The sequence below is a fragment of the Phascolarctos cinereus genome, unplaced genomic scaffold, assembly GCF_003287225.1.
Source record: "Phascolarctos cinereus isolate Bilbo 61053 unplaced genomic scaffold, phaCin_HiC Scaffold_5;HRSCAF=322, whole genome shotgun sequence".
NCBI lineage: Eukaryota > Metazoa > Chordata > Mammalia > Diprotodontia > Phascolarctidae > Phascolarctos > Phascolarctos cinereus.
The window spans coordinates 84740590-84768364 of record NW_027555958.1 but is presented as its reverse complement, the minus strand read 5'-3'; the positions used below and the strand labels follow the sequence as shown (position 1 = coordinate 84768364).

The 27775-nt window shown below is 37.9% G+C and overlaps 1 protein-coding gene and 1 long non-coding RNA gene across 2 annotated transcripts in view; one reads left to right on the top strand and one right to left on the bottom strand.

The window, feature by feature from the left end:
- SFT2D1 (SFT2 domain containing 1) overlaps window positions 1–22683 on the bottom strand; it is a 35702-nt gene extending 13019 nt beyond the window's left edge. The window contains exons 1-4 of the mRNA XM_020970409.2: window positions 22287–22683; window positions 2874–2960; window positions 1608–1690; window positions 164–245 (exon numbers count right to left, since the gene is read on the bottom strand). Coding sequence (XP_020826068.1) covers window positions 164–245; window positions 1608–1690; window positions 2874–2960; window positions 22287–22349 — 315 coding nt within the window. The 5' untranslated portion in view covers window positions 22350–22683. The remainder of the gene's footprint in view (window positions 1–163; window positions 246–1607; window positions 1691–2873; window positions 2961–22286) is intronic.
- LOC144457535 (uncharacterized) lies at window positions 14767–25028 on the top strand. The gene is made up of 2 exons (XR_013486907.1): window positions 14767–14846; window positions 24441–25028. It is a non-coding gene; the product is annotated as an uncharacterized LOC144457535 (long non-coding RNA).
- Window positions 25029–27775: the final 2747 nt, after the last annotated feature.

The following is a 27775-nucleotide window of genomic DNA, read 5'->3' as shown; positions in this document are numbered from 1 at the left end:
ATATACTCTATGTTCTTCAAGAAAGATTTTATGGGTAAAACTGTTCAATAAAAACAGAGTACTAGCATATGCATAATACAAGTATTTTCGTTATAATACATACAATTTAAACACTGTGCAAAATATGCTTTAAAGTCTTCAAAAATAATAAAGTGTTATTTACCAACATGATAACTGTAGCAAACAACCTTGTTGATTCAAACATTTTTTTCAGTTGTTTCACAGGACCCATTAAGAAGCAAGTACTATTTGAAAAAAGTCAAAAGAAAAAAGAATTGAGAAATATTCAACCAAATCTTTGCTAATTAAAAAATGGAATAAATTGTTAATAAGAATCAGATAAGTACTAGTTTGAATAAAATTCATATCATGTTTAGATGCATGCATGCAATTTGTGTTTTTTGCATATATTGTTACAGCTACTGTTGTCTAAATGGAGATAATGTGTCTCTTAAATAAATTTCTCTCATCCCAAATCCTAAAAAGTAAATTTAAATATTTCAATTATCAGAGACACAATAGTCTGATTTACAAAATTACTGAAATTGCTAATTTATAGTGTTGACAATTTATCTTGCATTTCTAAGGTAATTTTTTTTCCATTTATGGAGTACCCAATTTGACTATTTACTTTTCCTTATGTTTACTGTATTTGATAATAATGAAAATTCTATGACTAAAAGACTAAAAATACAACTTAACTGAAGTGAACAAGTAATAAATTTATAAATACACTGCTTCTCTCTATTGTGAAGTTAAAATTAACCCTAAGCTTTAATTATGGGTCAATACACTGGATCATTGACTAAACATAGCTCCCTACTACAAAATCTTAAGGTGTAGGAAACACATAACACTCTGATAACAATTCAAACATAACAATGATTCATAGGCAAATGAAAGCTTCAGTGAGAGAAAAAGTCTCACTTAAAAACATGATTTCTATGAACAATAATGAAACTCTTAAGTTAATGAATTTGCTAATTTTTTTTGCCTTTATAGGCTTTAGGAACAGTCAGCAAATATTAGATTCCATTTATACTAGTAATTCAATATTAATTTAATTTTAAGCATTTGCTTAATGTCTACTTTGTGTAAGGCACTACAGAACATACACAGATAAATAAAGACAAGGTACTTCTCAGGTCCTCAGTGAATTATACCTTTTAGCATTTCATAAGTTTTGAATGTTTTGTATCAAGAAGCAATATTTGCCACATAGTTTTACCTGAACTTTTAATAACCTTTCAGTTTGAGTTTCTTCATCCATAAAATATGGCTAATGCTTTCACTACTTACATCACAGGGCTATTAAGAGGACTAAGATGGAAAAATTGTAAACACTGTTATAAAGAACTATAGATATATAAGGTGATATTAAAATTTGAAACTTTAGAAAACAGAAGTGTAATAAATGAAGTTTAAGAATTCACTAACTTATTTGCTTTGGATATTAGCAAAAACTGCGCAGTTACTATTTTTATGATGTAAGCCAATAAGATTAATATTTCTAGTAAAAGAAAAACCAAAATGTTCTAGCTAATATAATTTTAAAAGGTAAATATTTAACAGCAATATAAAAGGGAATATATTTAACATACACTTACCTGGCTAATGCAGAAATATTTCCCAAAGTGTAGAAAACTGCAAAAAGTTTCATCCCTCCTGGAAGCCATAGCAATGATGTTCCCTGTATAATATTTTAGAGTTAATCCAATATGCTTCTAAACCAAAAAAAACACTAATCACCTACTACTAAACATAATTTCAAAAAATAAGTCAATATTAAAGATGTTACATAGCTCATTTGTAGGGAAACATCTATAAATAAATTCACTATTTTTTTCAGGCCTAGTTCCAAGTAACAACTAGCACTAAATAGATTTCTTTGTGACATTTGCTGTTTAAATTGAGCTCAATGGACCAGGGGTTAAGAGACCCAAATTCTAGTCATTCCTTTACCACTAATGAGCTGCAAACCTTTAGCAAAAAGCTTTGCCCCTCTGAGCCTAGATGATAAAATGAAGCGGCTGAATTAAATAAACTCTAAACTCCCTTGCAACTCTTAACATTCTATGAAATACTCTTTTTCAATGACAGGCTCAAACAAACAAACAAACAATAAATCTAAATTACTCAAGCTTTCCCCATACACAAATTGCTTCCTCTGGATAAACTTGGTGATTGTTCTTCTTTTAAAAAACAAACAAAAGTTACTGTTTTTTAAACTTCTTTCATATGTAGTACTATTCTAATGTTACAAAAAAAAAAACACAGACCATATCTCAAAAATAAACTATTTGGGAAAAATACATATATAGGAAAATTACCACATTTTTATCTTAAATTAACTAAAGATATAATTTATTTTTTTCACTCTTCTTTGTTTTTGTTATTTGTTTGTTCTCTTCTCAACTGTTCCACAGAATGTTAGTTTCACTACCATCCACTGAATTTGGAAAGCAGAATTTTTGGAATCCAGAAAAGAGAGATGCAATAGATTCAGGAATTGTTTTAAAGAGTTAAAATCCAGCAGATTTGAATACGGCTGCATGGCAGATGCCAACATACCTACTGGCATGGTGGTATCTCCACTCACCAAAAGTCCATCATAGCATTGCCTAAAACTAAAAGCTTGGATCGTGGGCTGAATTCAGGCTTAATACAAGATAGATTTAAGGGGTTAAAAAAAAAACTATATCAAGGGAAAGTTATATTCCTGGGCTCAACACCATATTTCAAGGGATATCCTCAAACCTAAGAAAACTACGATACCTGTGGACTTTAAGCACTTATACTGATATGGTTGTAAATATTGGTGGCTATTAGTCTTATTTATATTAAATATTTTTAAAAATAAGGTTTTGACTTACAATAAGAGAACATAAAATGCCACATACGAAACATATGGCAAACCACTTCAATCTAGTATTCCAAGAAAGTGTTGAGGCATCCAGGACCTTAAAGAGGAGAGGAAAAAAAATGTTTGAAAACCACATTTAAATTGCCACTCCAATCCTTACATTTTTTCCACAAGAAATTAAGGCAATGGTCTGATTCTCTGAGAAATATTTTAATTTCACATATGATTATATGACTTAAGTACCGAAAGATTTTATTTTTAAAAAAGGCTCAAGGTCATCATGAACTTACAATAACCAAAATACATTAAACTAAAAATGTTTTCAATTGACAATTTATTGCATAAGCAAACCCCTACATATTAGGTAAACCCTTAACAAATTATGTGAATTAATATGACTTACACAGCACTGAGTAAGCCACCACATTCAAATACTAAGTACCACAATTAAATATGATTTACCACCAAAGTTGGAACAGATCTGTTAACAGCTAATTGAAGAAATTAAACATGTAAAATTAGGAATAATTTCCTCCTCAAAATGTGAATGTATAATGTATAAGTGCATTTCAAGGTAAGATAGCATGTTTTAAGAATAATATAATAAAATTAGAACTTTAAAAAAGTATTCCCCAGTTAAAAATCCTATGGTCATATTCCTTACCTGATCAAATCCATCTTGAATCCTTAGGCAGCATGAAAAGTAGATAAGAATAACTAAATAAAGACATTTGTCAATTAACCAGAGTCAATTTTAATTTTTAATGCTCACTTTGTTTTAATTTTTCACCTACCTTATTTCATATGAAAAGTTTTTTACATAGATGCAATAATAGTAATGACAGATTTGGGAAGAAAGTAACTAACCACTGCGAATCTCCTTGTTACTCCCAGAACAAATTCTCTTTGGCCATGGTCTCCCCAACCTCCTCACCAGGAGTCAATGCCGTGGGGGACCAATTCTCCAGATTAGCTGACTACCTCTCCAGGCACACCAATTCAGGAAAGTCTCAGCCATGCATTATTTCTCCCCTTGCTCTCTGACCATCTCCTCCATAACTTCCTCACTCCAACTCCAACCACTTCCTCTGATAATTCTCCTAACTTACTTGAAATGCTTTCCATAGCATACCCTTTCCTTTTCCCCTCCTCTCTCTGTTTTCTAGTTCTGAACTCATGAGCCAACATCAAATCAAACTGGCTATATAATTCTCTGATGAAAGGGTTTGTTAATCTATTCCCCAAAAGCCCAATTTACCATCCCAGGAATTTGCAGACCAACATGTCACTCCCTAGCTACCATTAGGAAGTAAACACCTTTAAACGCAGGGGCTATATTTCCGAACACCTGAAAATTTGAAATGGGAAATGGACAACAAAAATTACACTGATGCCGATTATACTTTTACCCGTAAGTTTAAGCAATGTAAATCAAAAGTTGTTTGTTCTTCGTTTAGAAGAGGACCAATGACTTCATGGGGTGATATCTTGAGTCATGTGTGAATTGGATTTAAGTAACGCAGAATTGCACAAAGTAATCAGCTTCATTCTCTCTTTCAGAGTCATCCAAGTCCAGTAGCAAGACAAAAGTCAGGGTGACTGGTGATGGCCTGGGATGCAATGGATGACCTTAGTGTCTTTGATGTATGACCAGTCTCTAAGCACTCCACTTTCATGGCAATTGGAACAAATTGTTTTTATCAGCCCGTTTTCACCAGAGAAAAGTCTTCACACAATTAAAAGGTTAGTTAAAAATGGATTCATGATGAAGAATCTTTCCAAAGAAGTAGAAAACAAAAAAATGAAAAAAAAGCTAATTTATTCATTACAATTATAGGCCACAAAAAGTGAGAATGCAAAGACCGAAGCACACAAGTATCTAGAAACAAGCAAAAGAAGAAGCACAAACCTTAAGCTGATCTGCTGAGGGGGGGAGGGGGTGATGATTAACAAATCATAAATGAAATGCCACAGGAAAAAGAGCTAATTCTAATGGATTTACCAGTGATTCCTAACATTTAAAGAAGTCATTCAACAAAATCACTCTTAAAAATATAGCATTCATTCTACCTAACTACTTCTAAGTTACAAATATCCTGATAACCCAAACCAGGGAAACAGCAAAATAACAATAAACCATATTTTCTAATGAATATAAATGCAAAAACAAAGGTACAATTCTTGCAATATAGCCAAAAACTGATTTACTAAAACCAAATTGGAGCTATACCAGGAACTAAGGATAGATCAATATGGAGAAAAAAATGATCATATTTAACAAGAAAAAAAAAACTGATTATTTCAATGAATACTGAGAAAGTTATACAGAGTACTCATTTATATTAAAAGCCCTAAAAATCATAGGCATGGAAGGGCCTTTCTTTAATATTATTAAAAACATATATATAAAACCAAAAGCTATCATGTGCAACGGGAAAAAATTATTAGAAACTTTCCCAATATGAACAGGGACAAAGCATGGTGGTCCCCTAACCAAGCTACTGTTGAGCATAATTCTAGAAACGCTAGCTATAGCAATAGATAAATGTAGACTAAAAAGAGATGTTGGAGAAGACTTAATCCTTTTTATAAAGTATCACTGATAAAAGTTTGATATCTAGGCCAGAGATGTGTGTGTGTGTGTGTGTGTGTGTGTGTGTGTGTGTGTGTGTGTGTGTGTGTAACTGGTAACACTTTTTAAGAGCAAGGCATTTCCCCAAAGTAGTCAAAGGCATATGAGGTTATCTATATAAGAATTACGCTCTATAAATGACCACATATGTTCTAGACCACTAAAAACAGAAATACAAATTTAAACAACTGAGGTTTTACCTTATACTCTGCAAAACAGCCAAAATTAGGAAAGAAGGGGAGGGGAGAGGAAAGGGGAAATGGGAACCAACCAAGAAAGTAAGTAGGCATTGTCAGGGGGCCTAACTAGGGAAATGACAGCAGCACGCAGAGGCAGAGTGCTGAATGCATTATTAAAAAGTTTACTGCATTTGGTATTTTTGCTTAACATTTTTTCTTTGTTACAAAAGATGTTTCAATTTTGAGGTGAGGGAAGACTTTAAAGTGGAGATATTTCCAGAAATGACTTTTTAACAGTTATGTCTTTTGCTCTGACATTAAGTTTTGGAAAAAAGAAAATGACCAAATAATTGGGAACTGGCATAGCTACGAATTTGTTCAACCACTCTAGAAAATAACTTTTGAATTATGCAAGAAAAGTTACAGAAAGTTGCAAAAAGTTTATATCCTTTGACCCATGAATGCAATTATACCTCCACTAAATTTAGTGCCAGTAAAAGATCCATAAGTACAAAAATATTCATAACAACACTTATTATGATAGCAGAACTGAAAACAAAATATAAGTCCATGGCTAAAAGAGACTAAGATATGAATGTAGCAAGATATTACTGAATTATAAGGAATGACAAATAGAATATTTTGTAAATGAAAACACTCATATGAAGTATACTGAGTGGAAAAAGCAGAACCAAAAGAACAAATACAATGACTATATAAAGTCAATCCTCAAAATTTACATGTTCGACTTTTGCAACTTTAAGCATTTGTGATTTTATTATTAACCTCATTTCTACTTCTGCATAGCCATGTGCAGTAAAAACAAAAGTGAGAGATGTCATATATCCACAAAAAGGAGGAAAGTATTCATAAAAGTGTTTAGAATCAGCTCTACCTCTCAAGTGTGTGATGAGGGAATGGTGAAGTTTGTGGGCAAATGAGATGGTGGTCACTTCAGCCCTCTCACCTCCAGTGACTGACCAACATCCTGCCTGTGCCTCTGGACTTCTGAGTAGTATGGACCAACGAGGACAACGGAATCTGCCCAGGAAGAAGTTCTGAGTTTTGACCATGCTGAGGACACACCCTGAGGCATATGTTTTTCATCACGGAATAGTTCAACAATGAAACCCAAAAGGAGATTAGAGATGGCAGGTTACCCTTTTCCCTTTTTTTACCTTGGACTTCTGACATCACCCCTCCCCATCCCTCCTCTCCCCTTCATTGTAAGGGTTATTTCGTGGTTACTGGGTTAGAAAAAGTGCATATTATCAGAATTACTGTTTTATTATGAATAATTATATATAGAAAAGTATATTTTCAGCAATCTCTATGGAAAGATTAGTTTGTAGTGGTCATAGGAACCTAACTCCTTATTTCCCATAGGTTCAACTGAAACTGCTCTTTCTAAAGTTATCAGTGATCTCTTAATTACTAAATCTAATGGTCTTTTCTCATCCTTCCTCCTTGTACACTTCTCTACAGCATTTGACACAATTGATCACCCTTTCCTCCTGGATACTCTCAAGGTTTTCAAAGCACTATTCTTTCCTGGTTCTTTTACCTGTCAGACCACACCTCAGTTTCTTTTGTGGATCCTCATTAGGTCACTCCCAGTAACCACAGGTGTTTCCCAAGGTTCTATCCTGGGCCTTTATTTCTTCTCCTTCTAAACTACAATGATCTCATCAACTCCAAAGGGTTCAATTTCATCTCTATGAAGATGATTCCCAGATTTGTATATCCAACCTAATTCTCCCTCCTGAACTACAGTCATGCATCTCCAAATGCCTCTTATAGATTTTGAATCAAATGTTCTACTGCTACTTTAAACTCAGCAGGTCAAAACAGAACTCATGTTTTCGCCCCAATCCTTCCCTCTTTTCAATTTTCCTAGTACTATTGGGAAACCACCATTTTCCCACCCACCCATGCTCACAGCCTGTGTTATCTTGGACTCCTCTCATACTCACTCCTCACATTCATATTGTAGCCAAGTGTTGTCATTTCCACCTTCATATCTCTTGTATATTTCCTTTGCTCCACTATAAAACCACCACCCTTATAAATGTCTTTTTTTATCACGTCTTACCTAGACTAGTAGAACATTCTAATTCATCTCATTAATAATACTAATAGCTAGCATTTATAGTCCAGTAACGTTTGCAAAATACATTACATATGTTAACTCTCTCTATCCCAATCTATCCTCCACTCAGATGCCAAAATGTAGGTCTGACCGTGTTATCTCAATGCTCAATAATTACCTTCAGGATCAAATTAGAAATCCTACTAGATATTAAAGCCCTTGATATCCTGGACCTTTCCTACCTTTACAATCTTCTTTTTTCTTCCTCCACTCATTTTATGATCCAACTACACTGGCTGTCTTGCTTTTTTTCCCATAGGACATTCCATCCAAAAGACTGTGTTTTTTCATTAGTCATCCTCCCATGCCTGGACACCACCACCTTCTCATCTCCCCATATCCAATCTGTTGGCAAGGCCTGTTAATTTCACTTCTGCAACATCTCTTTAACACATCTCCTTTTCTCCTCCGAGACTGCTACCACTCTAGTGCAGGTCCTTACTCCAGTCTATCCACCATTTGGCCACTACAGTGATTTTCCTAAAGCACAGTTCCGACCATGTCACCCCACTACTCAATAAATTCCAGTGAATCCCTACTGCCTCTAGAAACAAAAACAAAATCTTCTGTTTGACATTCAAAGCCCTTCAAAACCTCACCCTACCTATGACCTCTTGAGTGTACTTCCACTGTGTTCTAACACCTTATTCCCTGTCACATACTCTCTGATCCAAGAACAACGGCCTCCAGGCTGCTGAACCACCAAGATATTCTATCTCTTGACTCCAGGAATTTTCTCTGGATGTTCCCCTGCTTGTCCACTCTGACTACTGACCTCCCCAGCTTCCATTAAGTCTCAACCAAAACCCCATTTCAACAGGAAGCCTTCCCCAACCCCCCTTAATTCTAATGCCTTTCTTCTATTAATTATCTCCTATTTCTCCTGTATATAGCTTGCTTTGAATATATGTATGCATGTATATATGTTTGTATATATATAAACAAATATAATATATATAAACAAATACAAAACATATATAAACAAACACATACATACATATATATGTGTTTGCAAGTTGTCTCCCTGATTTGATTATAAGCTCCTTGAGCGCAGGGACTGTCTTTTTGCACCTCTAGTGGTTGGCACAGTGCCTGGCACACAGTAGGCCCTTAATGTTTGCTGACTGACTGCCTGCTCTCCTTCCTCACTTCTACCTCCTAGCTTCCCTGGCTTATTTTAAGACTCAGCTCAAACCCTATGTTCTACAGAAGACTTTACTGACTCTCTTCTGCTAGTCCCTTCTCTCTGAGATCACTTTCCATTTACACTGTGTGTGTGTGTGTGTGTGTGTGTGTGTGTGTGTGTATCTATACATATCTTGTATGTACATAATTATTTACATGTTATCTCCCCCATTAAAATGTGAGCTCCTTGAAGACAGGGACCCTATTTCTGCCTTTCTTTGTGTCTGGAACATAGTAAGTGCTTAATAAATGCCTGTTGATTGACTTGTTGACTGACTTATTATTTCTCTGGGCTAGTGGTTTCAATAGAACAATATAATAGCAAACTTTTTCATAAGGCTTTGAGGATACTGAATGAAGCATCACTGTGTTTGGAATTAGCGTAACTTCCTAGATGACAAGGAGTTTTACTACTCTGAATGCCCCTGTTGTGCCAGAATCTCTTCTGAAAGTTGAGACATTACTTCTGCAATAGGAACTTACTTTATATATGGCTTTATTATTTAATAATCACACAACATCCCCATCCAGGAGTAAACTATTCAACATGGAGTTCTACAGCAAGTCAAATTTGATTGGGACTTAACATAAGTAACAAAACAGCCAAATGACTCCCCTTACTCATCTCCTTAAATGAAAATAACTTCATACTCTGTCAAAAATAGTAATTCCCCATCTCAGATGGCAGTGAACCTTGAGTTAAGTTGAAAAACACTGAAACCAGTTGGTTTTTTTTTCATTCTTCATAAACACTGAGTGTGACTTCTGGGATGGAAGCATCTCAGTTAATGGTAGACAATCATCTCAATTAATACTTTACTATAAGAAAACCTCTACAGATTATCTTTTTAACTACCTAATTTGAGTTGTCCTAGGGTATCCTATCATGGGCAGTTTTCTCCATAGCTACTTGTGGTAACAATATAATTTATCATTACTACTATTAATATCTTATATTTGTAGAGAATATTTACAATTTTTAAAAAGTTTCCACATCATTATTTCATTTGATTCTCATGTAATAGGTTGAGGCAGAAAAGGGCTACATTTCCCAAGATAAGAAAATTCTATTTCTCATGAGGCCATGTGCATAAAGAACAGGGAATTTGTACAGAGAGACCTCTAAGAAGATGGAGGAATGAGGGAGATCACTGCCAGATTCATCACTACAAAAAGTAATGGGAACTTATGAGAATGAGAAACAGTAATAGCAGGTTTATGCTGTTGGATTCTACACTGTGAATATGGCCTGGTATAGAATCAAAGAAATGAGACACTCTGAATGGAGAAATACTAGAGAATGGGAACCTCAACCTGAAGCAACAAGTAGTACTTGAAGCAAGCCTAGGAAATGACTCAGTGCTTCATTAAATTCTTAAGCCACCGGACTCAACAAAAAGTATAAAGGTTTCTGACTTTGCTCATGCCTTCCCTAACAGATCCACAAGTTCTGGAAGAGGATCAAATTAAATGAAGTAACTTATCTAAGGTGATAACTTTTAGCTATAAGCTAGGATCAATACCCAATTCGACCTTTGACAGAGAAAAAAAAAGAGGGGCAAAGGTGGAGAGCAGGAGGGTAGCAGGCCTAACATTGGTATCTGGAAAATCTAAGTTCAAGTCCTCACTTCGCCACAAATTAGCTGTGAGACCTTGGCCAAGTCACTTATGTTTTTTTACCCTTAGTTTTCTTGGCAGTACCTCGGGTGCAAAAATGCCTACCTGTTTGCAAATACAAACAAAAATTGTAATATTGTATTTGCCTGGAGTTTTGCAAATATAATCAAAAGGACATTAAACTAAAAGGGGAGAGGGGAAGGAAGAGAAAAATGACTGTATATTCACCAAGCTAGATACTATGTAGAGTAGCCACAACACAGGAAGAATAATAGTAGAGACACCCAAACAGCAAAAAAGACAAAAATCTAAAAAAAGAATCATACTAAAACCCTTGGTCTCAGATGTCTATAAACAAATGTAAAAAATGTAGATGATGACCAAAATAAAATAGAGGTTCTGATGTAAAGAGTCAAATTTGACCTTCTAGGAATCACTGATACTTGGAGGGATGAATCCCAGGACTGAAATAAGGTATAACCATATCATGATCCCAATAAAGAGGACAGGTAAAAGGAAGGGGAGAAACAGCATTGCATATTAAAATATATTTGCATGAAGCCCAGGAATCGGAGAGAAGCAGCATAGGAGGAGAACATATGTTGGTGAATCTCAGTAGCCACAGAAGTGACTAAACCTAAAGAGGAAATGGCTGAGAAGTTCAGAAGTTATGGAGGATTTCAATTATATATCCATCTCCTGGAACTCTTTCCCTGACAACAAAAGAAAAACTAATAATCTTATGACTTGCCATAAGAATATCCTTCAGAAACTGGAGGAATTCTATTCTGAATCTAATATTCATCAATGAAGAGGAACAGATTGCTTGAGTAAAAGTAATAACTACTTGGGGGGTAAGGGCTCATGCCCTTTCATAGTCTGTGATAAAGTAAGTAGGCCCTCAAGATTTTGGGAAGGCATATTTAAAAAGGTTCATAAGAAAGATCCTATGGATAAAAATTCTACACAAAAAGTCATCCCTGCAGGTACAGGATGAGGAACGACTACACTGAGGGAAAAGGGGAACTTTCTTAAGAAAAGGATGTGGATGCACAGGGAACTCACCAACCACCTTCAATTTTAAAGTGACATGTACAGAAGATGCAAGAGCAAGTAACACAGGAGAAACACAAAAACATGACGTGGTATTGTAAGAACAGTGTTATGAGTGCTAAAAGAACATGTTGAAGTGAGACTGGTAAGGAAAGCTAAAGAAGGGAAGGGAATATGCATTTATTAAGCACCCACTATGTGCCAGACACTATGCAAAGTAGTTTGCAAATAATCATTTGATCCTTACAAAAATTCTAGAAGGTAGGTGCTTTCATCCCCGTTTTCAGGTTGAGGAAACTGAGGCAAACAGAGGCTAAGTGACTTGCTCATGTCCAGGGTTATATATGAACTTAGATGTTCCTGACTCTAGGCCCAGAATCTTATTTAGAGGCGGCCAGCTGGTAGGTGCCTCTTACAAAGAGAAGGTAGAATAGCTCAATGCTTGGTTTTTTTAATTTGTTTGTTTGTTCTCTGCAAAAAGGAAAATGATCATCTTCAGGCTAGAAAGGACAAAACAAAGATGAACAGAGAGCTGATGCCAAATAAACGGGGGAGATAGTAAGAGATCACCTAAATGCCTTTGATGACTTCAAGTGTCCCTGCACAGATGAACTATAACTTCAGATACTGAAAAAAACTAACAGATAAATGATGACTGAGCTACTACCATTTTCCAATTGGCAAATTTCCCAATTTTCAAAATGGGAAGGTAACGGATTGTACAGACTATATGCCTGAGAGCCTGACAAATTCCTGGTAAAATTTTCGATCACAGTAGATAATGCTAATGAACATCAAGAAAAAGAGGCCCTCCATACATATAAATATGTTCATAGCTACATTGTTCGTCATAACAAAAAGTTGGAAACTATATGCACAACAATTGGGGAGTACAAATAAATGAAGAAACAAAAATATAATGGATCACTATGACATAAAATCAGTAAGAAATAAGAAAAACTTTATAAGACTTGTATCAAGTAATTGATGAAGGAAAGCAGAATCAAAAGAACAAAACAAGACTGCAACAATGTAACAAGGATTGGTAATGCAAATCTAACTAATTATAAGACAATAAACAGTCAATAAGAGTTTATTATAATGGGGCAGCTAGGTGACACAGTGGATAGAACTCCAGCCTTGGAGTCAGGAGGACATGGGTTCAAATCTGGCCTGAGACACTCAACACTTACTAATTGTGTGACCCTGGGCAAGTCCCTTAACCTCGACTGCCTCACCAAAAAGAAAAAAAAGTTTACTATGTGCCAAGCACTGTGCCAAGCATAAAAGATACAAAGAAAGGCATAAAACAAGCACCTGCCCCCAAGGAACATACATTCTAAATGGGAGACTATGTCAATAACTAGGTACATACATACAAGACACACACACACACACACACACACACACACACACACACACACACACAGAGTAGATGGAATGTAACCTAAGAGAAGGAGGCATAAGCAGCTGGAGGGGCCAGGAAAAGCCTCCTGCAGAAGGTAGCCTTTAGGGTGATTCCAGATGTATGCCAGAGAAACTAAGAGGGGGAAATGAAGAGGCCAAGCACTTTAAGGACGGAGCGCATTGCTCCTGCAAAAGCACAGACAGGGGAGACAGAATGCTGTGTTCAAGGAACTGCAAGGAGACAATTTATTAAACACTAGCTGTGACTGGGCAAGTCACTTAACTCTGTTTGCCTCAGTTTCTTCATCTATATAATGAGCTGGAGAAAGAAATGACAAATCACTCCACTATCTTTGCCAAGAAAACCCCAAATGGGGTCATGAAGAATCAGACATGATGACATCATCATCATCATCATCAAAAACGAGTGGATGGAGGAAGAAAAGATGTAAGACTGGGAAGGTAGGAAAGGTCCAGATCATAAAGCCCTTCAAATGTCAAATAGAGGTCTTCAGATATGATCCTGGAGATGATGGGAATCCACTGAAGCCTACTGAGCACGGTGGGTCACATGGTCAGATCCACACTTTAGAAAAATCACTAACAACTGAATAGAGGATGTATCAAAGTAAAGACAGATTTGAGCAAGGGACAAGCTATTGCAATCATCTAGGAGTGAGGTAATGATGACCTGAACTTGGATTGTAGCTGTATGAGTAGAGAGAAAAGGATGTATACAAGAGATGTTGTAAAAGCAGAAACCTCAGCAAGGATATGTGGGGTGCATGAGTGAGGAGTCAAGTATGATAACAAAGATATAGACCTGGATGACAAGTAGAATGGTGGTACCCTTGAAAGTTGGGAAGAAAGGAAGGTTTTTGGGGAAAAGATAATGAGTTCTGTTGCCAAGTTTGAGATGTCTACAAATAGCCATTTCAAGATGTCCAGAACAGCTGGAGATGCATGAATGCAGCTCAACAGAGAGAATAGAACTGGATATGTAAACGTGACAATCCTCTGCATGGAGATGATAACTGAACACATAGGAGCTGACAAAATGAGATACTATAGAGGAAGAGGGGAAAAGGGACCTAGAACAGAATTTTGGAGAAACTCAAGTTCTCCAAGGCAGGGAGGAGAGAAAGGAGGATATGACGGGGGACTCACAACCTACTGAGAGTGACCTGGATAAAGATTCAACATAGGAAAATGAGAAGGAGCAGTCAGGTAGGAGGAGAGAACCAGGAGAAAGTAGTGCCATGAAGGTGATCAACAGAATCATATGCTGAAGAGCGGTCAACAAGGATCAAGAATTGAGCACAGGTCATTAGACTTCGCACTTAAGAGATCATTGGTAACTTTAGAAAGGGCAGTTTCAGTTAAATGATAAGGTTAGAAGCTAAACTGAATAGTACTTAAAAAAGAGTTAAGAAGAAAGGAAATGGAGGCAGGGATCGTGGACAGCTTTCTCAAAGAGATTAATCATAAAGAAGAGAAAAGATATAGCTATCAGGAATGTTAGGATCTTTTTTTGTTTGTTTTTAAGGATGGGAGAGACACAACCAGGTTAAGAGGCAGCAGGCAAAAAACCAACAGAAAGGACGTGATTGAAGATAAGAGAGAATGGGTATGAGAATGGATAGTTGGAATGATACACTATTATGATCAGATAAAGGAGTTTCGGAGTTCTTGAACAAGGAAATGGGGCATTTGTGGGTGATGACAAGGTCAAGAGGATGACCATCTTTCCGTGTAGGCAAGGTAAGAGTGGAAAAGTAAGTCATGGGAACTCAAAAGATTGACAAATTGGGAAGCTAGGATACTTGAATGGGTATCGATATGTGTGTATGGGACTAAGTCTCCCAGTATAAGGGTAGAAGATGGAGAAGGGAGAAAAACTTAATTAAGCCAGGGACTGGACTCATTGAGGAAGGAAGGAAAACGTCCCAGGAGTCTAAAAACAATAGCTAGCAAGATATATAGAAGGTGATAAATTTGCATAGCATGAACCTCAAAGAAAGAGGGGTTAGTCATTGATATACCAAAAATATAAAGTACACATCCATTTTTTTTGTCAATATTCAATATTCAAAGTTTTCTGAGGGAATGTTACTTTGTAAAAGGATTTGTATGATGTTCATGAGAAAAAAACTGTTGTATTAAAACAATGTATCAACAATCTATCCCCCCCTTTTTTAAAAGAAATGAAGCAGTTATCATAAAAAAAAAGTCATTTTTCATCAAGAATGTCTCATGACAGTAACCTTTTTTTTTTAACGAGATTACTAGACTGGTAGATAAAGGGAATGCTATAGTTTATAAACCTCAACCCAATTTTAACAAATATGACCTTATCTTTCATATTTTCTCCTAACCAAGATAGAGATCTTTTTCCTTTATTCAATTAGCATTTTTTAAATAGACATACAACTGTTACTTCCACATGATAATTCACCTAAGAACTAACTTTCTGAATAAATGAGTAGCAACAATAGATTATAGGTAACACAAATTTTAAATCCATAAAGATATATATTAAAATCAATATTTGTCTCTAATAAGAATAAAAATATAACAATCCTTTGCGAGGAAAACCATTGGTAACTTTTCAAATTAAGATAATAAAAATAATAAAAGGGACTCATCGTTTTTAATTTATATTCATCTGTACATTGTATCTTGAGAAGAGGTCATTAGTAATAAGCTAAAGGTATGGATCTACCCCACCTGATCAAGTTAACATTCTTTCATAAGATTTGTACACCTCACTCTAAATTTCCGCCTCGACAGTACAGTCTTTTGCCAGCCTCAACTCCCAATATCCAAACTATCACCATGTCACTATATGCTCCATAGCTTTCCTGGGCCAGAAGTCCGTACACTACTTGATAGTTCTCAATTTTGCCAGCTCTGGCTGATTAGAAAGCCAAGTATCTGGTCTCAAAACACACAGTAACATCAACTATAGTGGCAGTAAGGTTCTCATAATTGAGAATTACTAGCTTTGGTCAAAGCACCTCTTCCAACACTGAACAGTCAGATTCACCTCATCTTTGGTGGTTTCTGGCATTCTGGTGGCCTACACTAATCTACTTAGAATGGCATCATGATGTCTCTCCAGTGACAGCCCTGCTAAAATGAGGATTGTAATGGCAAAGGACCCCGGAAGCCGTTTCATTTAGTACCTATGACAGCACTTACCTTCAGGCCAAATCTCCTGGCCCCATTCAAGGGGGCCTCAGGTCTAACCTGGCTCTTCAGATCTAATATCACCAATTCTTAAGGTGAAAATGAAGAAATGACAATACAGTTATGTAGGTTTATATGTTGAAATTTTATTGCATTAGTACCTTGACCACTTCCCCATCCCTCTAGTTAGTATGGTAAGCTAGTTTACACACAGCTGGTATAAGTTAATAATAGCAGGAAATAATATTGCAAAGGTGGAACTAGAAGTCACTTACAAACTGTCCTATAAATTAAGTTAGCATAACAGTTACTTGCAAAGTGTCTCATAAATTAGGGGAGCATAAATAAGTAACCACCAGCAACTGCTTCAAAAATTAACTAAGGCCACATCCTGAAACTATGTAAATTAGGAGAAGTCAGCTAGGACTTAAGTTCTGGTAATTGCCCTTGGTCTGTAAACTTCAGATAAGCTCCAGACATGAGCAAAATACCAGCAAAAAATATTATGCTAATATTATGCCTAGGTATTGCTGATAACTTTGAGATGATGTGGATATGTTAATGAACTAGGCCTAAATTGGCAAGGATAAGTCCAATATCAAAGTCCTATCCCCTGTCCCTCAGCACTCCTCCACCTGCTACCTGTCCACACTGCCTAAGTGCTCCAAAACTCCAGGGTTCCATAAGTGACTCTCTGTGGACCTCCCCTTCCACCACACCATCCCTTGTCCCATAAATTAACATATCAATTCCGTTTGGAACTATTTGAATGGCTGGATTCAAAACGTATTCATTAGCAACTCAATCTGAAATTGAAACTAATTCCCTACTTTATCAGACCTGGAAAAAAGAACAGATGTAATATTTATCAAAACAGCAGAAGAGGGACGGCTAGGTGACTCAGTAGATAGAGAGAGCTTTGGCCTTGGAGTCAGGAGGATCTAAGTTCAAAGGCGGCCTCAGACACTTAACACTTACTAGCTGTGTGACCTTGAGCATTGCCTAGCAAAAAAAAAAAATACATGGGGACATAAAGTGAAGGAGAAAGGCAGAGTATAATGTAGAGCCTTGAAGGAATTGTGCAAGGAACTTTTTGGGGCAGCTAGGTGGCACAGTGGATAGAGCACCGACCCTGAAATCAAATCCCGCCTCAGACCAAACACTTGACACTAGGGGTGTGACCTTGGGTGAGTCACTTAACCTCAACTGCCTAAAAAAAAAAACAGCAGCAGCAGCAGCAGCGGATACAAAGCTGAGAGGGATAACTAGCACACTGATTATCAGTCAAGATTCAAAATTAAAAAAAAAAAAATCCTGACTGTCTACAACCTTAGCCTGAATTAAGTATGATGAAATTCAGTAGGGATAAATGGATTAAAATAATAATGCCTTCACATAAGTATAATATGAGAGAACCATGACTAGAAATTAGTTAATCTAAAAGGACCTGGAGGCTTTAGCAAACCTGCAAGCTTAACATACACAAGAGTAATATGGAAACAAAAAAAAAATTAACGTATTCTTAGGTTACAAGGAGAAGCACAATATCAAGGACTAAGAAGGGGATAGTACCATACTACTCTGCCTTGGTCAGATTACATTCGGGGTCTGGCATATTCAGTTCTACACATCATATTTTAAGGACATTTATTAGCTGGAGCATATAAAAAAGACTAAACAGGATAGCAAACGAACTTGTGATTTTGAAACATGATGACTAGTTGAGGAACCTAGGGATGTTTAACCTGAAAAAGAGAAAACTGTGGGTGTGGGGAAGGGAAGAATGCATCTAAAAGGTTATCACATGGAAAAGGGATTAAACTTCCTTTGGCTGATACCCAAGGACAGAACTTAGAGGAACAGATAGATACAAGTTGCAGAAAAGTGGTTTTAAGGTTCATGTAAAGAAAGACCTTCTACTGAATAAAGTAGAATGGGCTGTTATCTCAGGCAGGTTTTCTCTCAGGGCAGATCTTCAAACAAGTACTTGATGGCCATTTGTAAGGTATGTTACAGAGAGGATTCTTGTTTAGGAATGGGGTAAAATAAATAGCCTCTAAGATTCTTTCTAATCCTGAGATTTTGTGATCTTTTCTCTTGTTCCTGTCTATGCAAGTCATCTTATAAAGGAGCTACATGATTGTGCTAAAAATGAGTTACTGCAGGGTTTTTTTTTCTTTCAGTCATAAAGCAGTAGTAACCTCTCAACTTACTGATCGACCTCAAATATAACAAGTACCATTATCAGAAGGAATCTATTTGACAAAATTTTCAAATTAAAAATACATTTAGGAGTTAAGAGTGGGAAAGGATTGGGGGCATAGATATGTATACACATACCTCCTCTTTCCCCAGGTATCAGTTGAAACTCAGTGCACAGTCTTAATTTCTGCTCTAGTCCATGTAACTAGAAATGACATTTTAGCAGGGTACTCACAACAAATTTAAACTTAAAAAAGGGCACTGAACAACAACTATCACAGGTTCTAGTTTTCAGGATTTTTTTTGTTTTGTTTGCCACTTAGGAACTGTATGACTTTGGGCAAAACACAAATTTGCTGTCTCAGTTTCACCTGTACTGTTAATTTCATTCCTGTTCTATCACTGGGGTTGGGGTGGGGTAGGGTAGGGAGAACTTGCTCCATCCAAAATTCCCTCTATCTTTCATCTTTAAACTCAGGGTCTATAAATGCTCAAATCACCCTTATCCTGAAAGACAAAGGAACAAACAAAACCCTTTCTTTAAACTCCACTACCTTCTAAAGCTATCATATTTATATTCTCTCTCTCTGTCTTTCTCGATCTTGGCCTCCTTCCCTTCCTCCCTCTCCCTCCCCTAGTCACTCAGTTTGGAAACCTCAAAGTCATCCCCAACCTCTCACTTAACAAATCCATTTACTTTTCCACTTCTGTTGATTTATCCTGCACAAAAGCTTTTGCATCTCTCATTCCTCTTCCTTTCACTCTCATAGCTGCCATGCTGCTGCTACTTTAGGTCCTCACCACCTCTCTTCTAACCTATGGCAACAGCATCTCTAATTGTTCTCCCTACATCCAGCCTCTCCTTGCTCCAATATCTATTGCCACACAGCTGCCAAAGCGATACTCTTAAAGCATAGGTCTGACTTTGTTGTAAACCTGGTCAAAAGGCTACAGTGGTTCTTTATAAATAAAAACTCTTCTGGTTTGGCATTTAAAGTCCTTCACAATCTCGGTCCAGCCAACTTTTCCAAAAATTGGCCTACCTGCTGCTCTTCATGAAACCTCATCCCCTTTTATTTATTCCCGAAACACACTTCTCTCCTCACCTCAGCCTCACAGACTCCCTAGTTTCCTTCAAGGCCCAGCTCAAATGTCATCCCTCATAAGAGGTGTTTCCTAAATCCTCCCAGTTGCTAGTGTTTCCCCTGCCAATCACCTTATATATATCTTGAATTTATTAATATGTGTACATTGTTTCCCCAAAAGTGTGCAAGATTTTTGAGGGCAGACACTGTCTGGTCTTTGTCTCTGTGCGCCTGGCACACAGCACCAGATACAATTAATAAACTCTTGATTGATGATTTTGCATCACCTTACAAGGCCCTTCGTTCATTCCCACGATCAATCCAATTCTCCTCATCTGTTGGACCCCATTCTCTTCCCTTTCCAAACCACACAAGTTCACAATGATTTTTCTCTCTCTCCTCATACTGTTTACACCGCTCATTCAGCAATGAGCTATTCAATTTAAATAGTGATTGAGCATCTGTTGCATATGAGGCACTAGGCTAGGAGCATACAAAGATAAGAAAACCTAAGTCCTGGACTACAAGCAGCTTACAATCTTATCTACAACTTAAGACACCCACATAAAATATAACATGAAGCAAAACCTAAGTACTATGGGGCTGCAAAGGAAGAAACATTAGAGTCCTGGTCAGAGAATCCAGAAAGTAGGTCTAAGGGAATACTGAGAGAAAAGTTGGACTAGCAGGCTGGAGCAGAACTCTGGAGGAACATGAATACAGCCAGGCTTAAGAGCCTGGATCTTATTCAGCTGGCAATGCAAAGTCATCCAAAGGCTATTTTACTTTAAAAATAATTTTTTAAATCAGTTCCAGGGTGTAGAACAAAATACAAAATCTTAGAGAAGATAAAAAGTTTAAATAAAAATTGACCCCTTTCCGTGTTGCACTTGAGAACCTAAGGGATATCTTTTTCCTGCACTATACTCAGCTTGTCTCAGCTACTTAGTAAGTTCCTGGAAGACAGCAAGTGTCAGCTTTTGATTTCTCCAATGGATGTTCTTTAACACCACTTCGAGCTGCATTTAAAATATGATGTAATGTACTAAACCAAGAGGTATCAGCATTCAAAACACACAGTCTGTCACAACTTCCAACTTTAATTCTCTCACAAAAAGAAATGGGCTTTATCAGGTATCCTCCATCTTCCTACCTCTAATTTATCTTTTCCCCTCAAAATGCCCCAGTTTCCTAGATTAGCCACACTTACTCTCTTATAACAAAGGTTCTTAACCTTTTTTTATGTCATGGATTCCTTTGGAAGTCCAGTGAAGCTTATGGACTCCTTTTTAGAATAATGTTTTTAAATAATTGAAGGCAATGCTAGATTTCGGCTAGAAGTTGATGAAAATAAATATATATGCATATATAATAACAGTTAATCTTTATATAGTGCCTACTGTGTGTCAGGCACTGGGCTCAGTGCTTTACAATTATTGTGTCATCTGATCCTCACAACAATCCTGGGAGGTAGATGCTATTACGACCCCCATTTTACAGATGAAAAACTGAGGCAAACAGGGTTAAGTGTCATATTCGGAGTCACACAGGTAGTAAATGTTGAGGCCAGATTTGAACTCAGGCAGATGAGTTTTCCTGACTCCAGGCCCAGTGTTCTGTCCACTGGGCCACCTAGCTGCCCCATGTATATACATAAATAATATTCAACATATTGTAACATATAATGTAAATATATATTATATTGCATATATTAGTGTGTGTGTTCTAAATAGTATATGCATATATTATTGTCTATGTATACAGAATATGTGCGTTTTATATACTTATAAATGCACATATTTATAAATGTGGCATCTATATAACCTATATTAAAATTATATAAAGTATATGTAAATACATTGTATATATATATATATATATTTTCTTGCAGTTTGTGATCTTTATCAAAAGAGCTCAGAACTCCACGAAATGTTACATTTTCTTACTTTAGAGCATGAGTTCTTCATCTAGGGACCCTAACCCCTGAGGGCAGTATCTGTAAACTTGGATGGGAAAACACATATCTGTGGGAGTGGGCAAAGAGTTGGGGGCCCCAAATTAAGAATTCATGCTTTAAAGCAAGGAAATGTAACATTATGTAGAGTTCTGAGCTCTTCTGATACAGATCACAAGGTGCTAGAAAAAAATATCCTTGCTAGTCATAGCAGCACCCGTGCCAAAACAAACTTCCCAGACTAGTTCTATACCTCCTACAGACAATACTTTTTTGGGGGGTGGACGGGGTGGGGAGGACTAAAAGTCGGAAGAGGCTTCAGAGGCTAAGTCCACCCCACTCCCCTCATTTTATGAATGAAGAATAAGGGACCCAGAAGAGTTATGGCCCAGTGGGAGGATTTAAAAAGGGGGAAGGTAAGGGTCATTTCTCCCTCTACAGAGCTTAGTTCCCCCATCTGTAAAAGGAGGAGATTGTCCTAAATGGCCTCTACGGGCTCTTCTGGCTCGGAATCATGTGAAGGAGCAGGGAGAGACCGAAGCAGAAGCGCCGTAACGGGAACCACTGGACAGAACAGGGTGGGGGTGGGGTGGAGTGAACCGAAGGTCCCCGTGCCATAAGGCCGGCCCGGGACGGAGAGGCCGGAGGGCGGAGCTTCCATCTCGGCCAATCAGATGTGCTCCCAAATAACTCCTCGAAGACCGGGAGCCGAGGAGAACCGCGGCAGAAAGGGGTGTGTCTTACGCCAGGGTCGAGGCAGGTGCTTATTACCTGTGAAGTCAGCCCCTGTTCTTCGTCGTCCTGGCCGCTCAGGACCCGCCGCAGCTTTTCCATGACCCCTCGCAGCAGCGGCCGCAACGGCCCCACTGAGCACTCCTCGCGGCCACCGGGAAACGGAGCAAACCGCGACCTCACGGGAGCACCGGAAGCCGGGGACTCGCGCGCCGCGAGGGCTACAGATCCGGCACCTCGCCCTGGCTTCAGTCGCTCTGACCCGAGGCGCGGGCGCTATTAGGCATGCGCTTCGTTCCCCTCCGCCTCCTGCCGCCTCCCAAGTTCCTTCTTCGGATCGACCAGCCCCGCCCATTCCTGAAACTCGGCCAATCCGCGAGCCTCCGGAGACTGGAAGCCACGCCCCCTTCCCAGCTATGGGGATTTTTGCAAAAAGTAAGGAGCAGGGTTGTTCTCGTGGGGCTCCGCAGGAAGAGTGGGCCACCAGAAATTTATTTTTGTGGTTGTTAAAGCTAAGAAAAAGGGCAACAAGAACAGGTGCTTCCTTCTTTATTTCTCATAAGTTAGAGTAAAAAATCCCCTTTGAGCCTTTAATTTATAAACATACTTTTTTTTTAATCCTTCAGTGTTCACTACGTATACAGACACCAATTAATCCTTCAAGAACAGGGACAAAGTTTGGTATAAATAGCTCCAGGGGCAGCTAGGTGGCACAGTGGGTAGAGCTCCGGCCTTGGAGTCAGAAGGACCTGAGTTCAAATGTGCCTCAGACACTTGAGGCTTACTAGCTGCGTGACCCCGGGCAAGTCATAGCAAAAAAAAAAAAAAAAAAAAAAAGCTCCAGAGTTGAACTTGAAAAAAGGCAGCATGCGGTGCAATGGAGTCTATTTTGGACTCAGAATTTTAATACAAAATCATGACTTTGCTCCTGAGTACTTGTAAGTCACAGCTTCACTGTTCCTCAGTTTCCTCAAATGTGAAAGAGGGCCACACCAGCTGACTTCTGAAGTCCCTTCCAGCACCAGATTGATTCATGAAAAGAATTCATTGCCGTTCAATTTGGGGGCATTGATAGGAAGAACTGAGTTTATCTGAGCTCAACATTTCTCCACCAGGGTTTTTAACATGTTTTGGATGAAAGTTACCGCAACTTAAGTTTGGGTACTTTAAGCAGCATAATATATAAAATCAACAGAAATGCCACTGAGAAATAAAGAGGAAAGAAATGAAGGATAAGGAAGATGAATTATATTGAAGATAATGATAACTGACTTTTTTCTGGTCCAATGGCTCCTGGATCAAAGCCTTCACAACCTGGCTCCTTCCTACCACTCCAGTCTTCCTGCATTTAATCCCCTCCATATACTCAAATTATCCAACTATCATTGCTTTGCTTTGCTGTTCCTTAAGAACTGAACTCTTCATCTCCCTACTCTGTGCTTTTTCAAATTGTGTATCTTTTCCTCATGCCAGGAATGTTTTTCCTCCTTACCTCCAGGCATCTTTGTTTTCTTTCAGAACTCAGTTGAACAACTTTGATAGACTTAGCTCTTTTCAGCAATACAATGATCTAAGACAATTCCAAAAGATGGAAAATACTATATACATATCTACAGAAAGAACTATGAAGTCTGAATGCAAATCGGAGCATTTTCTTTTTTTTTTCTTGTGGTTTTCCCCTTTTGTTCTGATCTTCTTTTACAATATAACTAATGTGGAAATATGTTTAATATGATTGTACATATATGGCCTATATCAGATTACTTGGTATCTTGAGGGGGGGACTGGGAGGAAGGGAGAAAAAAAATTTTGGAACTCAAAATCTTATAAAACAATGTTGAAAACTATCTTTATATTTAATTGGAAAAAATAAAATACTATTAAGTTGGGGGGGAAATACTATACCTGACAAAAGAAAAAGAAAGTTTAAATTCCATTTCCTGCAAGAGGCCACACCTACCTCCCCACCCCCGCAGCTAGTGTCTCTTCTCCCCTGGGATTACCTCCTTTCTGTAGATATGTCTTGTATGTCTGTAGTTACTCACCTGTTGTCTCCCAGATAAGAATGAGTTGTTTGAGGACCAGTACTGTTTTTGCTTTTCAGTCCCCAGCATTTAGCATATAGTAAACTCTATATAGATGTTAGTTATTATTATTATTTAAATGCCAAAGCAGCCTTTTTTTTTTTTGTAGAGCCAACAGGGAGTCTCAAGAGCTTCCAAGCCAAGCTAGTTAAAGCAGCAAGGCAAGCAGGGAGAGGCAGGAGGTAGCATGTGCCACCAGACAAGTCAACCACCACCACCACCACCACCACTGTGGACACCATCTCCTTATAGACTCCAGTGGACACAGCCCAGGGCCCTGAACCCAAAATCCTTTGGAGCAGAACTACTTACAGCCCTGCATCTTCAGCTAGCATTCCGGGAAGCAGCCCCTATGGAGAAGCAGCCTGGCCATTGCTACAGCCATAGCTACTGAAGGCCCAGGAAAGAAAGTTCTTGCCACCAAAGTCTTAGGCGCTGACAGACATCAGAAACAAACTTATTTTATCTGTGGAGATGACGTTAAAGAAGAGGCTGTACCATCTGCTTTGCTTTTGCCCTAAGAACCATGAGATATTTCCCATTTTATTTGTAGCTGAACCCTTCCATATGTATTGTTTCCCCCATTACAATGTGAGCTCCTTGAGAGCAGAAGCTGTTTTATTTTTCTATTTGTATGCCCAGCACATAGCACAATGCTTTACATATATACTAAGTGCTCAATAAATGCTTTTCCTGATATCTTTGAATACATGAAATATATGTATGTATATGTGTATATATGGGTACATATACATATATGTGTATGTATCTATATACACACATATGCCTGGATAGGCTACATTTTCTTCCTCCCCTGGGAAAAGCTGAGACTATCCTGACCTCTGAGGGAAGAGAGGAATTCTCTCAAGCCATCAGTTTTTATTTGGGACTTTGACAGTAGCAGGAGAATTCGCTACAGCAGTGAGTGCTTCAACTACAATAGTAGTTGGGGAAGGAGATAGAAGCCCCTGAAAGTGGTTTGTCATGTGAGTTCAGAGACTAGAGTCTCGGCATTGCAGGCTTCATTCCAGTGGTCAGGCCTCCACTCACTGGAATAAAGAACACTGATGCATGGCTCTGGCTAGAATGGACTGAATTTATGATTTTATGATTAGAAGAGAAAAGCCAGTTGAATTCTTTATAATTTCTGCATGGTTCAGAGGTAGCTAGTGGATGGAGTGCCGGACCTGGAGTCAGGAAGCCCTAATTTCAAATCTTAACTCAGAAACTTAGTAGCAGTATGACCCTGAGCAAGTAAGTCACTTAACTTGTCTGTCTCAGTTTCCTCATCTGTTAAATGGGGATAATAACAACACTTAGCTCTCAGGGCTGTATGGGGATAAAGTGTTTTGCAAATCTTAAAGTGCTATATGAATGCTAGCTATATAATTATAATAATAATGTTATCATTATTGTGCAGTTTATCTGGCTATGGCTGATCATACCAGTACAAACTCAGAAGGCTCATGGTTACAGTTAAGGGAAAATTATAATAAAGCATCTTCATTGCAAATAATTTAATGAAGTTGACCTATGTAGGAATGAAATTATAAAATAATGCTTTCAGAAGAAATTTTAAACATTTGTCATACAGGTACTATAATCTAGTTCAAGGCTAGAGTTACTCAAAGAAAGATTGTTGGAGATGGGAAAAGACATTGCTTTGGACTTGATTTCTTTTGGCTGTCTTGTAATATTGTGCTTTTGTCCACTGCTACAGCGCAGTAATCTTTAACCTGGGATTTAAAAGATTAGCTCCATTTGAAAACCAGTGAAAAATGGTTAATCTAATCTACATAGAAGTGCAATATCTAACAAGTGGAAAGGAAACGTGGCTTTTTGGATAGAAACTGGCCTTTAGAATCCTGAAAACCTTGAGTTACGATAAATACTGCTTGTGTGACCATGGGAAAGTCACTTAACCTCCCCATGCTCTGAGGCAGGGGTGGGGAACTTGCTCTAAGGTAACTCTCTAAGACAGTGATCTCCAGAGTGAGGACTAGAGACCCTTGGGGAGGGCTGTAGTGTCATCCTCAGGGGACAATGACCTGACTCCAAGAATGCATTTCATTAACAAGAGTTGAAAAACAGTTTCTATCCCACCCTGGCTGCCAATTTCTAACACAAACATATCCACCCTTATTGCCCAACACTCTCTCACTCTGTTGTTGTTGTTCAGTCATTTCTGTCGTGTCTGATTCTTTGTAACCCCATCTGGGGTTTTCTTGAAAAAGACTGGAGTGGTTTGTCAGTTCCTTCTCCAGCTCATCTTACAGATGAGAAAACTGAGGCAAATAGGGTTAAATGACTTGCCCAGGTTCACACAGCTAGTGTCTGAGGCCAGATTTGAACTCAAGAAGATGAGTCTTCCTGACTCCAGGCCCAACACTCCATCTAGCTGTCCAAAGAAAGTAGCCCTTACTTTTCTGTACAAGCTCCCAATCTACCCCACTTCTGAACTGTTGTGGGCCCTTTGGGGGCACTTGTAATCCAAAATAATTGCTACTCTCAGCACTGGAAAATTCTGTCCTGAACCTCCTGCTCCTCAGAGCACTTCATCACTGAGGCAGGCACCCTTCAAATAAACTATGGTTATGCTCTTGGTAGCAGTGACTAATAACATGAATGAGTATTACATTTTTTCATTTTGGAGCAGTATAAAATGAGCTAGAATGGATGGATTGTGATCTAAGTGGAAGATATCATTACATTATCTCCCCCACCAATCTATCCATTGTCCACACCTTCCTGTGACTATCCAGGGTACCCTCCAAGATACCCAGGGTATCCCTCCAGTCACCTAAGTTTTCACAACCATGGTGTCTTCAATTGCTAACTCTCCTCAGCCCCATGTGTCCAATCAGTTACCAAATCTTGTTGACTTTGCCTCTCCATCTCTCTTTTATGTTCTTTCTACTGACACAATTACCATCCTAGTTCAAGCCCTTATCACCTCTGATTTAGACTATTGTAATAGCTTTTTAATTATTCCTGCCATTGTCCCTATCTATCCTCTCCAATTCATCCTCTCCACAGATGCCAAAATTATGTTCTTAAGGTTCAGATCTGATCCTATTACCCCTCTATTCAAAAAATGGCTCTCTGTTGCCTCTAGGATCAAATACTACTTAATCTTTAATCCTTTTTTAGTTTCTACTTTTTTGTGCAAATTTTGTAATATAAATAATCATGAATATATGTTAGCATACATAATTTACAAATGAGCAAATGTGTGTGTGTGAAGTGTTGTAGTTTGGAGAAGAACCAAGAAAGTAGTGTTATCAAAGCTATTAGAGAGTATTAAGAGGAAGGGGGTGGTCAACAGTGTCAAAAACCTCAGATGCATCAAATTTAAATGAGGACTGAGAAAAAGCTGTTAAATTTAGCAGTAAAGAAATCAAGGATGACCTTGAAGAAAGAAGTTTCAGTTGAGTGCTAGGAATG